The sequence below is a fragment of the Xiphophorus hellerii genome, chromosome 8, assembly GCF_003331165.1.
Source record: "Xiphophorus hellerii strain 12219 chromosome 8, Xiphophorus_hellerii-4.1, whole genome shotgun sequence".
NCBI classification, from domain to species: Eukaryota; Metazoa; Chordata; class Actinopteri; order Cyprinodontiformes; family Poeciliidae; genus Xiphophorus; species Xiphophorus hellerii.
The window spans coordinates 22,460,362-22,473,540 of NC_045679.1; the positions used below are offsets into that span (position 1 = coordinate 22,460,362).

Here is a 13,179-nt window from a genome sequence, read left to right on the forward strand (position 1 = left end):
GTTGGAGTCTGTGGAAGTGAAGACAGTACAGACGTAAAGGACCGGGGTGAAACTAAAATAATCAGGACCAGATCGTTCCAAATATCATAATTGTCACTTTAGGTTCATAATCAGCTTCAGAATTGTCATCTGTGGAGAAAAACAAAGTGGTAAACTATCCATCCATCCATCCATCCATTTTTTTCCGCTTATCCGGGGTCGGGCCGTGGGGGTAGCAGCTTCAGCAGGGAGGCCCAGACTTCCCTCTCCCCGGCCACTTCTTCCAGCTCTTCCGGGGGAATACCGAGGCGTTCCCAGGCCAGCCGAGAGACATAGTCCCTCCAGTGTGTCCTGGGTCTTCCCCGGGGCCTCCTCCCGGTGGGACGTGCCCGGAACACCTCACCAGGGAGGCGTCCAGGAGGCATCCTGACCAGATGCCCGAGCCACCTCAACTGGCTCCTCTCGATGTGAAGGAGCAGCGGCTCTACTCTGAGTCCCTCCCGGATGACTGAGCTTCTCACCCTATCTCTAAGGGAGAGCCCAGACACCCTACGGAGAAAACCCATTTCGGCCGCTTGTATCCGCGATCTCGTTCTTTCGGTCATGACCCAAAGCTCATGACGATAGATGAGGGTGGGAATATAGATCGACCTGTAAATCGAGAGCTTCGCTTTTTGGCTCAGCTCTCTCTTCACCACGACGGACCGGTACAGCGCCCGCTTCACGACAGACGCTGCACCAATCCGCCTGTCGATCTCCCGCTCCCTTTTTCCCTCATTCATGAACAAGATCCCGAGATACATAAACTCCTCCACTTGGGGCAGGACACACACCCCGATCCGGAGAAGGCACTCTACCCTTTTCCAGTTCAAGACCATGGCCTTGGATTTGGAGGCATTGATCCTCATCCCAGACGCTTCACACTTGGCTGCGAACCGCTCCAGCGAGAGCTGCAGATCACGGCCTGATGAAGCCAGAAGGACCACATCATCTGCAAAAAGCAGAGATGCGATCCTAAGGCCACCAAAACAGATCCCCTCAACACCTTGGCTGTGCCTCGAAATTCTGTCCATGAAAGTGATGAACAGAATCGGTGACAAAGGGCAGCCCTGGCGGAGTCCCACTCTCACCGGAAACGAGCCTGACTTACTGCCGGCAATGCGGACCAGGCTCTGACACCGGTCATACAGGGACCTGACAGCCCATATCAAATACTCCCGGAGAACTCACCAGAGGGCCCCCCGAGGGACACGGTCGAACGCCTTCTCCAAGTCCACAAAACACATGTAGACCGGTTGGGCGAACTCCCATGCACCCTCCTGGACCCTGCCGAGGGTGTAGAGCTGGTCCAGTGTTCCGCGACCAGGACGAAAACCACACTGCTCTTCCTGAATCCGAGGTTCAACTATCCGACGGACCCTCCTCTCCAGGACCCCTGAATAAATCTTGCCAGGGAGGTTTAAGAGTGTGACCCCCCCTATAATTTCAACACACCCTCCGGTCCCCCTTTTTGAACAGGGGGACCACCACCCCAGTCTGCCAATCCAGGGGAACTGCCCCCGATGTCCATGCGATATTGCAGAGTCGTGTCAGCCAACACAGCCCTACAACATCCAGAGCCTTAAGGAACTCTGGGCAGATCTCATCCACCCCCGGGGCCCTGCCACCGAGGAGCTTTTTAACCACCTCAGCAACCTCGTCCCCAGAGATTGGAGAGCCCAACCCAAAGTCCCCAGGCTCATCTTCCTCAATGGAAGGCATGTTGGTGGGATTGAGTAGGTCTTTGAAGTATTCTGCCCACCGGCCCACAACGTCCCAAGTTGAGGTCAGCAGCACACCATCCCCACTATAAACAGTGTTGGTGCCGTACTGCTTCCCTGCCAAGATGCCGGGTGGTGGACCAGAATCACCTCGAAGCCGTATGGAAGTCGTTCTCCATGGCCTCTCCAAACTCCTCCCACGTCCGAGTTTTTGCCTCAGCAACCACCCAAGCTGCATGCCGCTTCGCCCGCCGGTACCCATCAGCTGCTTCTGGAGTCCCACAGACCAAAAAGGCCCAATAGCACTTGTTAGAGCCATAAATAGGAAATATTAAGTTATTTGTATGATGGTTTGTTTTTTATTTTATTATATTTAGTAAGAAGACTGATATTTGTTCAGGCCATTTTTATTGTGAAATTTAGATTTATTTTGAAAGGCTTGCTTCCTGTCGGGCCATATATTGTATTAAAAAAGCTTGACGGATTACCAAGACACGGAGCAATACAGTTTTTGACCGTGTAAGCTGTGTATGTTTTGGAAAAGGAAAAAGAGGAACTGTAAAACTGTTGTATCATCATTTTTGTATTTGCATTTTTTCGTTACTTTTTACTGATAAAGAATTTTTGTTAAATTCACGGTTTGCACGCGTCCTTTACTTCCAGTGTCTAAGGAATGACACAGATATTGGATCTGTTGCCATAACAGGACTCCTTCTTGAGCCTGACAGCATCCCTCACCAAAGGTGTCTACCAACGGGTTTGAGGGTTGCCGCTGCGACAGGCACCAACTACCTTGCGGCCACAGCTCCAATACGCTGCCTCGACAATGGAGGCACGGAACATGGTCCACTCAGGCTCAATGTCCTCCACCTCCCCCGGAACGTGTTCGAAGTTTTGCCAGAGATGGGAGTTGAAGCTCTGCCTCACAGGGGATTCCGTCAGACGTTCCCAGCAGACCCTCACCACACATTTGGGTCTGCCAGGTCTGACCGGCATCCTCCCCCACCACCGGAGCCAACTCACCACTAGGTAGTGGTCAGTGGACAGCTCCGCGCCTCTCTTAACCCGAGTGTCCAAGACATACGGCCGCAGATCTGATGAAACGATGACAAAGTTGATCATCGAACTGCGGCCTAGGGAGTCCTGGTGCCAAGTACACGTGTTGACATCCTTATGCTTGAACATGGTGTTCGTTATGGACAATCTGTGACGAGCACAGAAGTCCAACAACAGAACACCACTAGAGTTCAGATTGGGGGGGCCGTTCCTCCCAACCACGCCCCTCCAGGTCTCACTGTCATTGCCCACGTGAGCGTTGAAGTCCACCAGCAGAACAAAGGAGTCCCCAGGAGGGGCACTCTCCAGTACCCCCTCTAAGGACTCCAAGAAGGGTGGGTAATCGAACTGTCGTTCGGCCCGTAAGCACAAACGACAGTCAGGACCCGTCCCCCCACCCATAGGCGGAGGGTGGCTACCCTCTCGTTCACCGGGGTGAACCCCAACGTACAGGTGCTGAGATGGGGAGCAACAAGTATGCAAACTTCTGCCTGATGCCTCTCACCATGAGCAACTTCAGAGTGGAAGTAATTCCAGCCCCTCTCAAGGAGACTGGTTCCAGAACCAGAGCCACGGGTCGAGGTGAGACCGATTATTTCTAGCCAGAACCTCTCAACCTCACACACTAGCTCCAGCTCCTTCCTCTCCAGAGAGGTGACATTCCACGTCCCAAGAGCCAGCTTCTGCAACCAAGGATCGGACCGCCGGGGTCCCCTCCCTCGACTGCCGCCCATCACGCACTGCATCCGACCCCTTTGGCCCCTCTCATGGGTGGTGGGCCCATGGGAGGGGGGACCCATGTTTCCTCTTCGGGCTAAGCCCGGCCGGGCTCCATGGGAAAAAGCCCGGCCAACAGACGCTCGCCGTCGTGCCCCCCCCCCCTCCAGGCCTGGCTCCAGAGTGGGGTCCCGGTGACCCGGGTCCGGGTGAGAAAACGCCAAGTCCAATGTTTTTGATCATCATTGGGGTCTTCTGGCTGCGCTTTGTCTGGTCCCTCACCTAGGATCTGTCTGCCTTGGGTGACCCACCAGGGGCATGAAGCCCCAGACAGCGTAGCTCCTAGGATCATTGGGGCACACAAACCCCTCCACCATGATAAGCCCAAGGAGAGGTGGTAAACTAGATTGATGTTTTGCACCCAACAGTTTATAGCACCATAGAAGTTAACATACATTCCAAAAGCCCAGAATTTAGAAAGGCAACTTCTGTTTTATTTTTCTAGATATTTTTCAAACACACCATCATCACAATATTGATGTCTAAAGACAGTCTTGAGATTAAATAACATTATTCCCAGATCTGAAAAGCTGTGTGCGCTCTTGACCAGTGTCAGTAGTTTAAAAGTTATCTTGTGTTGCTATTTCTTTGTTTTTTTTTTCTTTTGTGAAAATATAATAGTTCTTGGAGGGAACTTTTTGAATATCAGGGTTTTACTCATTAATATAAAGGGAACACCAGATTCCAGCTCATTCAGTAACCACTCTTCCATCACTTCAATAAACCCGTCATGGGATCTGCTGGCATTGAAAGTTGTGTAATCATAAGCTTGCATAGCATGACTGTGCAAAGTGCAACTTCAGGTGAAATGGTGAAATAAAAAGCATAAAACCATTGCAGCAAAAGAACCACAAACACTGTAAACCAAAATAGTTGGGTTTTTTTGTAGGAAAAAGGCTTTTTTCATAAAAATTAAGTATGTTAAGACAAACCTCACTTCTATTTAGAATTAACATTGCACATTCAAAGTGTATCATCGTGCCATTATCAATATATTACTTGAAAATGGTCAACATTATCATTTATCGCAATAATTACTGGGAAAATTTATTGTCCAGCAAAATATATTATCATTTCAGGTTTAGCTAAAAACAGTCTTAAGATTAAATAACAGTATCCACAGATCTGAAAAGCTGTGTGCGTTCTTGACCAGTGTCAGTAGTTTCCAAGGTATCTTGTGATGCTATTTCTTTGTTTTTTTTCTTTTGTGAAAATATAATAGTTTTTGGAGGGAACTTTTTGAATATCAATGTTTTACTCATTAATATAAAGGGAACACCAGATTCCAGCTCATTCAGTGACCACTCTTTCGCCAAAAGAGTGGTCAAGGACAAGGAAGCATTTGTAAGCTTCCTTGTCACTGTTCAGTTCTGAATGGTGGTGATTCAGAAATATGTCCTTGTTCATTTGTTGTTTGTGAGCAGAACTAGAGTTTAACCATAAATAAACTCTCGACATAAATGTATATTCTAAACATTTGCTCACACTGTAAAATTAAGTCCTAGCAGCTTACAGTGTGTAAATTAACCCGACTAATAAATGTTGGTAGGTTTTATGACGTAGTTTATAATTTGTTTGATTAGTTGATGGACAGGTTAAAGAAGTGTTTCTTTGATTACAGATCTGCCATTTTGGATATGATTAATCTATCCTAAGTAAACAGACACTTACCACAAGCTTTTAAGGTAAATAAAACAGTATAAGGCACCTTTGGACCTTTGCATGACCACTTTTATAACAACAGCACTTCCCCTTCAAGACGCTTCGCCACAATAATGTGTTCTTTTTGGTTTTAACCCAGTTTGTCTTGCTAATCGAAATGCATCCGAGGAAGAAACATGTCCTGCTCATCTTGCTGCTTCTGTTGTCCAGCAAGGCGGAGGAGCTGGATCCGGTTAGCACCACTATAGCAGTGGGAATGGCTGTTGGCGCTGCTGGTGTCACAGGATTTTTATCGACTAGCATTTTCTACTACTTCAAAGAGAGCTGCCGACCCGTTTGGATATCCTTCAACAGTACAAGTAAGCATATGAGTAAGCAATACAGCTTCTGAGTGTTGTGTTTTTTTGTGTAAAACTTAATTCTACAAAATTAAAATTTTGTAGAAATTCTACAAATTTCTTTTAGAATTTTTGTCTCAAACAGTTTTTAGAGACAAAATCTGTTTGTCTCTAAAAACAAACAGATTTTGTTTTATTGTAAAAAAAAAAAAGTCTGAGTGGTTCGACAATTAAAGTTTCACATATCTGTTTGACGAACGCGTTTGTTCTATGAAAGCGAAACTGAAAACTGTTGTCTTTACAGAGTTTAGCACCTGTGGCAATACTTCTACATACAGTATATCACCTCAGCAGACTATGATCATTCACCATTTAGGATATTTAAAATTTGTTTTTGTTATTTTTTTTTTGTTTGAAATAAACTTATTCATATTCAATATTCAATCTGCCACAAAAGCTAGAAAGCATTTCTTCAATCTCAAGGGCTCAAATCTGTTGTTCCAACTTGTATGAGGTATTCTCATGCTTTCATTCTTATTAATTGACAAGACAACAGGGATTACTCCACAAATTCAGAAAAAATGATGGCTTTCCTGCAAACCTTTCCTATATGACTCATGTGGTTCCAGCCACAAATCTCCTGATCAGCTTTTCGTCTAAATTCTCCAGGACTCAAGACGGACCTGGACAACATGCTGTTCGGACAGCACATTGCATCCCGCATCATCTTAAAAGCTGTGAACGGCTTCATGAGCAACACGAACCCGAAGAAGCCCCTGGTGCTCTCTTTCCAGGGGTGGACCGGCACCGGGAAGAACTTAGCGAGCCAGTTCATCGCCGAAAGCATTTACAGCAAAGGAATGAAAAGCCGCCACGTCCACTTGTTCACATCCACTTTTCACTTCCCACATAAACATATGATTAATACATACAAGGTAAGGAATACCCCACATCTCTAATCAAGTCAGCTTTATTTGTGTGGCACAAGAAGGTAGTTCAAAATTCTTTACTTTAAAAAAACGTAATGCTGAAACCAGTTATATTGTGAACAATGAACAATTATTACATTTTGTCAGACACTGTTGCAATAATCAACAGTGTTGATTATGAGATGAGTTTCTCTAGATCTTCCTGGGACTTTTGTTCATTATGGCTGTTCTTCAGGTGATAGAAGGCCGACTTTGTAACTGTATTTATGTGGCTCTGAAGGTTAAAGTCTGAGTTCATCACTACAGCCAGATTTTGGCCTTGTAATAACTTAATGTTTTAATTTTTGGTGGTTTGATAATTGCTGTTTTTAAATCCTGGAGGGAAATACTTAACCCTCCTGTTATGTTCGTTTCTAGGGTACAGCAAAAATGTTCGTGGGTCAATTTGACCCAGGGAGTGTTTAATCATGCAATAGTGTCAGAAACCAAAGAATTCCTCCAAAACATTTTTGTATCTGATTATTAACTCCAATACTAACCATTTCAATCAATATTTGTGCAATGATGTTTTATTATTTCTCAGAAATTAAGGATCAATGACGACAACCTGCTCATTTACTCATTTGGACATAAAAAATGGAATTTAGATTTTTAATGTCCACTGAAAAAAACCTAGACACAAAAAAACAATAATTTCCTTGAAGTTGACCTTTGGTAAATTATTTTATATTATACTTCTTTTTTTTTACCAAAGGGTGATCTTTATAATTGAACTTGAGACACACATACTGTTCTGGGTCAAATTGACCCGCTGATTAAAATCAAGATAAATGAGTCATGCAGAGAGTATTTATGTTTTTCTCCACTTCTGCTGAGTGTCCACTCAGAGTGGGTGGAGTTTGTCCACAGGAACAGAAAAGATTCCCGTCAAAGGTTGTGTGAACACCTGCTTTCTCGCAGTTTCCTAGTGAAGTAAAGAGAATAGTGAGAAAGTGGGCTTGTGTGTGTGTGGTTGCGTGTGTTTGTGTGTGAGTGTGTGTGTGGTGAAATATGGTTCATAACTGCAAGGAAACATATAGAATTGGACATTTTAAAATCTTTTTTTGCACTTTAACCTGACTGCCGGGTCAAATTGACCCGAACAGTATCGATGTAAAAAGTAGACCTAGGGTTTGGTACAAATGTGTAAAATGAATAAATTTTCAACTTATGTCTAGAGTGCACCTATTAAGACAAATAGAAAACGTTTCATGCAAAAAAAATGCTTCTATTTATTTTTTTTTAATTTGTAAATTTTAAAACGGGTCAATTTGACCCGGAACATAACAGGAGGGTTAATGAGTCTTTTTCTGTCCAGTTCAGCCAGCTGACTTGCTTTTCTTCTCAGTCTCAGTTGCAGCAGTGGGTCAGAGGCAATGTGACCAACTGTGAGCGTTCCTTGTTCATCTTTGACGAGATGGATAAGATGCACCCAGGCTTGATTGACAGCATTAAGCAGTACCTGGAATACTATGACAATCTGGATGGGGTTTCTTATGGGAAGTCCATCTTCATCTTCCTCAGGTAAGACCACACAAGATTCTGGTTACATTTTAAGGAGGACCGCTATAGGCTACTTTTATTTTGAGTTATGATGGATGTTTGTGATCATGAAGTAAATGCAGAAAAATACAGCATTTTTTCCCTTCTAGTTTTCATATAAACAACTCTGAAACGGTACTGAAAGTGGGTCTGGTATGTGATTAGGCTATTCTGACATATGAATATGCTTTGACCAATACTTCCATTGGCGCTCTGACTGGAAGATGAACTTCCACTACAGTGTGAACTCCTTTGCAACCTCAAACAGGTTTTCTTCCAGGCTCCCCAAAAGCTACCACGGTGCTGTTGGCTTCTTCTGTGGTTTATGACCTCCATGCTCAGGTTCAGTTTAGGTTGGTAGCTTTGCTTCTGTGTGAAGCTCGTCTTTTTTAAGATGATACGTTGAACGTTGTGAGATCTCCACAGCTTGGGATATTGCTTCAGAACCTAACGGTTTCATCTCTAACCTGTCCGTTGTGTTCTCTAACTTCATGAGATTGGATTTTCTCTGATATTCTTTGAGACCTTCATAAAATGTTAAATTATACAAGTGAACTTAGTTTCGCAATTACGAGACTTCAAAAGGCGATTGGTTGCTCTGGATTTTCATTTTAAATTTCTGGATTTTCATTTTAAATTTCAACGTATCGTTTCTGGTTTGTATCTGACAGCAACGCAGGAGGACAGGACATCACTAATACGGCTGTAGAATTCTGGAAGGCGGGAAAAGGTCAAACAGAGATCACACTCAAAGACCTGGAAAAAACACTCTCGCTGTCTGTGTTCAATGACCAAAATGGTAAGCTGAGATCTCGACAACTTTTCCTTAAAATCAAGTAAAAGTTCTCAGAGTCCTTTTCCGTTTCTCGTCCCACAGGGGGCTTCTTTCACACGAGTTTGATCGAGAAGAATCTGGTGGATTTCTTTGTTCCTTTCCTCCCTTTGAAGGAAATACACGTAGTCCGGTGCGCCATGGCCGAGATGAAAGCCAGAAACCTCAGACCAAACCGCGAAGTGGCGAACAAGGTGGCCAGAGATATGATCTATTTCCCTAAAGATGAAAGAGTGTTCTCTTCCACAGGTTGTAAGACGGTAAAGCACAAACTAAACTTCTACATATAGATGTGCGCATCTGAAGGGCATGAGAATGAGACACTATGTGATGTGACGGATGTGAACGAACAGGAAGTAGCTGCCTTGCATCTTTGTTTTTATTGGAAGGAATTTTGCACTTAAGCAGCTCTTTATTTACCTCAATAAATGACCAGAGCTGTTAAATCTCATGGCACACTGCTAAAAATTGCACAAGTGAAATTAAATGTCATAACAAGATTTGTTTTTAAGAAACTCAGGATTGTCATCTCATCATCATCAACTCTGATTGTCTAAATGGAAACAGTCTTTGTGTTTATGCTTCCCAATCAAAGCACTACATTATGTGAAATATATAAGGTAATTCTCAAAAGCAGGTTTTTGTTATGAAGCACAACCATAACCATGATAATCACTTTAAAGCATTTTTCACTTCTTCTTATGAACATGTACAAAGCAGAACACATTGTAATCATATTTTAGAGGGTAAATATGGGAATGCATTAAGTTGGACTTTGACCTGAAACTTCTGTAATAAAATATTGTTAATATGGAAATTCATTGAATTTTTCAGCACATATCACTCTTTTTCCTAAGGTCATGCAGCTCTAGTAGAGAAGTAAATAAATCACTGAAATTCCCATGTTGGAGTCTGTGGAAGTGAAGACAATACAGACGTAAAGGACCGGGATTTAAACTAAAATAATCAGGACCAGATCGTTCCAAATATCATAATTGTCACTTTAGGTTCATAATCTGCTTCAGAATTGTCATCTGTGGAGAAAAAAAAAGTGGTAAACTAGATTGATGTTTTGCACCCAACAGTTTATAGCACCACAGAAGTTAACATACAAAAGCCCAGAATTTAGAAAGGCAACTTCTATTTAATTTTTCGAGATATTTTTCAAACACATCATCATCACAATATTTTTGTTTATTTATGTTTAATATGGCTTTAAGCGTGGGACCAGCCTTTTCTCAGACATCATATGAGCTGACATGAACAGCTTCAGCTTTGAGTTCTAATACAGATTTTGATATATTTTGAGGTTATTATTCTATTGCTATAAAGTCAACAAGGAAGATACAAAAGTCAGGGAAATATCTGATGGCATTTCAAGTTTATTTATATCAAACGATTTCCTTTCACAGTGTCCTTTTTACTGCAGTAGATGTAGCCAATCACAGCTCCAGCCACCTTCCCAACAGTTTGGTGAATGTAGGTCCACTGTTAATCAATGCTCTTGGTGTAAACAGGAGTTATCAGGCAGGTAGAGAGTCTTATACCAGAAGAACTGCATTAATACATCCATCGTTCTCTGGGTTATTTGTCACCTGGGCGTATTTACCTGAGAAAGAAAAAAAAAATCAAACATTTCAACGTGAAGATCTTCACTTGGTAAGACGTATTCAAAAGATGAGGAATTTCTACTTTTGTTAGAAATATGCAAATAAAAAAGAGACAACAGAAACAAAATTATACTTTAGTTAAATTAGTTCCTAGAAAAATCCTTATTGAAGAAGAACTCACCCCAGATAACCTTTCCTCCTTGTGTAACCAGGCCCAGCTCACTGACATTAACCTCTATCACCGTTCCCTTGGTGATGACCCCCAGAGTGGTGTAGAGTGGTGACGAAGGGTTCTTCTTCACTCCCAGGATGGGAAGGCAGAACGTTGCTTTCAGTTCTGGGTGTGTGACGTGAGCCTTCTTAAAACGCAGACCCTAGAGAGAATGATATGTGGGTGACCGAGCTACTTGGTAGTGATACAGATATTAATCTTTATCATTACCGATACTGGAAAAGAATTTTAGATCGGTTATTGGTCACCATGTGACCGATCCATAATTCAGTCTAATTCTATGCTTTTTGCTCTGTTTGCTTCATTACTTATTTTACATTATATTTAGAATTCCTAATTGCACTTTCTGAGCCATTTGAAAGGATGTTTGTTGCCGTTTGTTTTTGTCAGCTTCAGTTTCTTTATTATTTATTTCACATCGACTGTTGCAATGACCAAACAAATGAAAGCTGTGCTGTTTTTACATGTTTGACCAAGCTTGTCAAGCTATTGGTGCATTTACGTGCACTGAACTGGTGCAGAGATAAATTTGTACATCAGTATATTTATGTCTGAGTTTAGAAAAAGAAATCTTTTAAGCCAATTCAGCACTTTTTTTCTGTATCAAATCGGTACCGGCCGATACTAAACCTCATAGATCTATCTCTGTATCGGAAGTGCAAAAAAGTGGATCGGTGCATCGGTACCAAGGAGTAGAAAACATTTGACCTCAACCTGTACTGTTGGCTTACCATAGGTCTGATGAAGCGTTCGTACTTTGGAGGTTTCCTTGTGAAGCCGTCTCCAACAAAGCAGACTTTAGTGACCATCCTCTTCCAGGCTTTCTTTTGTCTCTTTCCTGTTCGGATGACTTTAAGAACTTCTGTCTCTCCTTGAGCGCGAACCTTTGGCAGGGGCACCTCCCACTTGCCCTACAAGCACAATTATGTTAATTTTATACAAATGTTTACAATTACAAAGAAGTAAATCAAAGAAAGATGTATGTGCACATCATAAAACATTACTTACGGCTTTCTCTTTCCTCTTCTGTTTGATCATGTTGGAGAGGACCTTTGCACGAGACTGTCCCTCTCTGTCCAACAGGTAGGCCGGGACGGCTCCTTCAGGGGTCTTGTCATCGTCCTTCTGCTTGGTCTTCCTCTGTTCGTGCATTTTGATGCTGAAAACAATGAAAGAAAATGTTACAAGGGCGAAAACAAAACAAGACAGGATATCTTCCTCCATACTCACGTCTTTTTCATCTGGATCTTCTCTGCATGTCTCTGTTTGTGGTAGAGCTTGGCCTTCAAGCCAATCATCTTCCTGGCTTTGTGGGACCGCTCGTGGGCTTCTCGGCTCTCCTTCTTCCGCTTCCTCTCGTGGTGGTCCAGGCGGTAGCCATGCCGCTTGCGGTGCAACTCGATGTGCTCGTTCTGAGGCTGAGAAACGAGACGGACACACGAGTTCAAACATTGCTGTTGAGACCGTACGAAAATCAACTTTTACAGATTTAATTAGAAACTTTTGTAGATTAAATTGCGGCTGAAAGATCACAGGTTCTTAATCCTTTTGAGTTCAATGTAAAAAGCTCTGTTTAAGAGTTTATATCAGACATTTCTACAGTTGTTGCCCTTTCAATATGTCACCTTTAAAAACAGACACTTTGAGAAATAATTAAGAAAATAAGGTTGGATGGTTTCAAGAAAAAACAAAAACAAATTAATATTAATTTAAGGCATTGACACCGAGAACAAAATCAAAAGCTAAAATCATTTTCCAAGTTCAATTTTCTTTACTTATGCAAAAAATATTTAATCCCACTCAACATTTGTTCAGGATTTTTCATTAACCTTTCATGACTGGTTGCCTAAGCAAAAACTGCGTAGCCCTCCTTTCGTGTGTAAAATATACCCTAGATATTGTAATGACATCACAGACCTGACAATAACACAATGAGGTGAATTTTGAGACAAACAGTTGAAATCCAGCTTCGCCCTCGCTGCCACATGCTGACGGAAGCTAAAGCTAGCTCCAGAAAAGCTAGAGCGTTAAATTGTCTCATACTGGCGAATAAACGGCATTTAGACGACTGGGTTTCTTACCATGTTGTTCTTCGGAAGTTACTTGTTTCAATAAAGACGTTGCTGGTAGTTACGCCTGGTGAAGGCACGGTGTTTTATGGTGCTTTTGCTTCAGGCTGGGGCTCTTCTGATGTTGTTTTCCCCGGAGCCGATACGTAGAGGAAGTGCGTCACCACGCTGAAACAACATATCCGTTTTTTATTTTTTTGAATCGGCTTTGTTGTCAAATACTGTAATACGTACCCGTGGAAAAAAAGGCTTTAATTTATTATTTTTGTAAAACGTGCTCAAAGATTTAAATTTACTTAATTGTGTAAAAAAAATAATAAAATAATAAAAATAAAAAGAGTAAATTTACTTCTA

At 42.5% G+C, this 13,179-nt stretch overlaps 2 protein-coding genes across 2 annotated transcripts; one reads left to right on the forward strand and one right to left on the reverse strand.

The window, feature by feature from the left end:
- The first annotated feature begins 39 nt into the window (after positions 1–39).
- LOC116725046 (torsin-1A-like) lies at positions 40–9,815 on the forward strand. Its single transcript, XM_032570928.1, has 7 exons — positions 40–146; positions 3,905–5,257; positions 5,374–5,593; positions 6,242–6,507; positions 7,889–8,064; positions 8,754–8,881; positions 8,960–9,815. The coding sequence occupies exons 3-7, from the start codon at positions 5,392–5,394 to the stop codon at positions 9,202–9,204; spliced, it is 1,017 nt and encodes a 338-aa protein (XP_032426819.1). The 5' UTR covers positions 40–146; positions 3,905–5,257; positions 5,374–5,391; the 3' UTR covers positions 9,205–9,815.
- A 278-nt stretch (positions 9,816–10,093) lies between these two features.
- On the reverse strand, positions 10,094–13,007 carry nsa2 (NSA2 ribosome biogenesis homolog (S. cerevisiae)). The gene is made up of 6 exons (XM_032570932.1): positions 12,838–13,007; positions 11,987–12,174; positions 11,765–11,915; positions 11,488–11,667; positions 10,706–10,898; positions 10,094–10,523 (listed from the first exon to the last, which is right to left on the reverse strand). Exons 1-6 carry the CDS (start codon positions 12,838–12,840, stop codon positions 10,456–10,458), a joined length of 783 nt encoding a protein of 260 aa, XP_032426823.1. The 5' UTR covers positions 12,841–13,007; the 3' UTR covers positions 10,094–10,455.
- Positions 13,008–13,179: the final 172 nt, after the last annotated feature.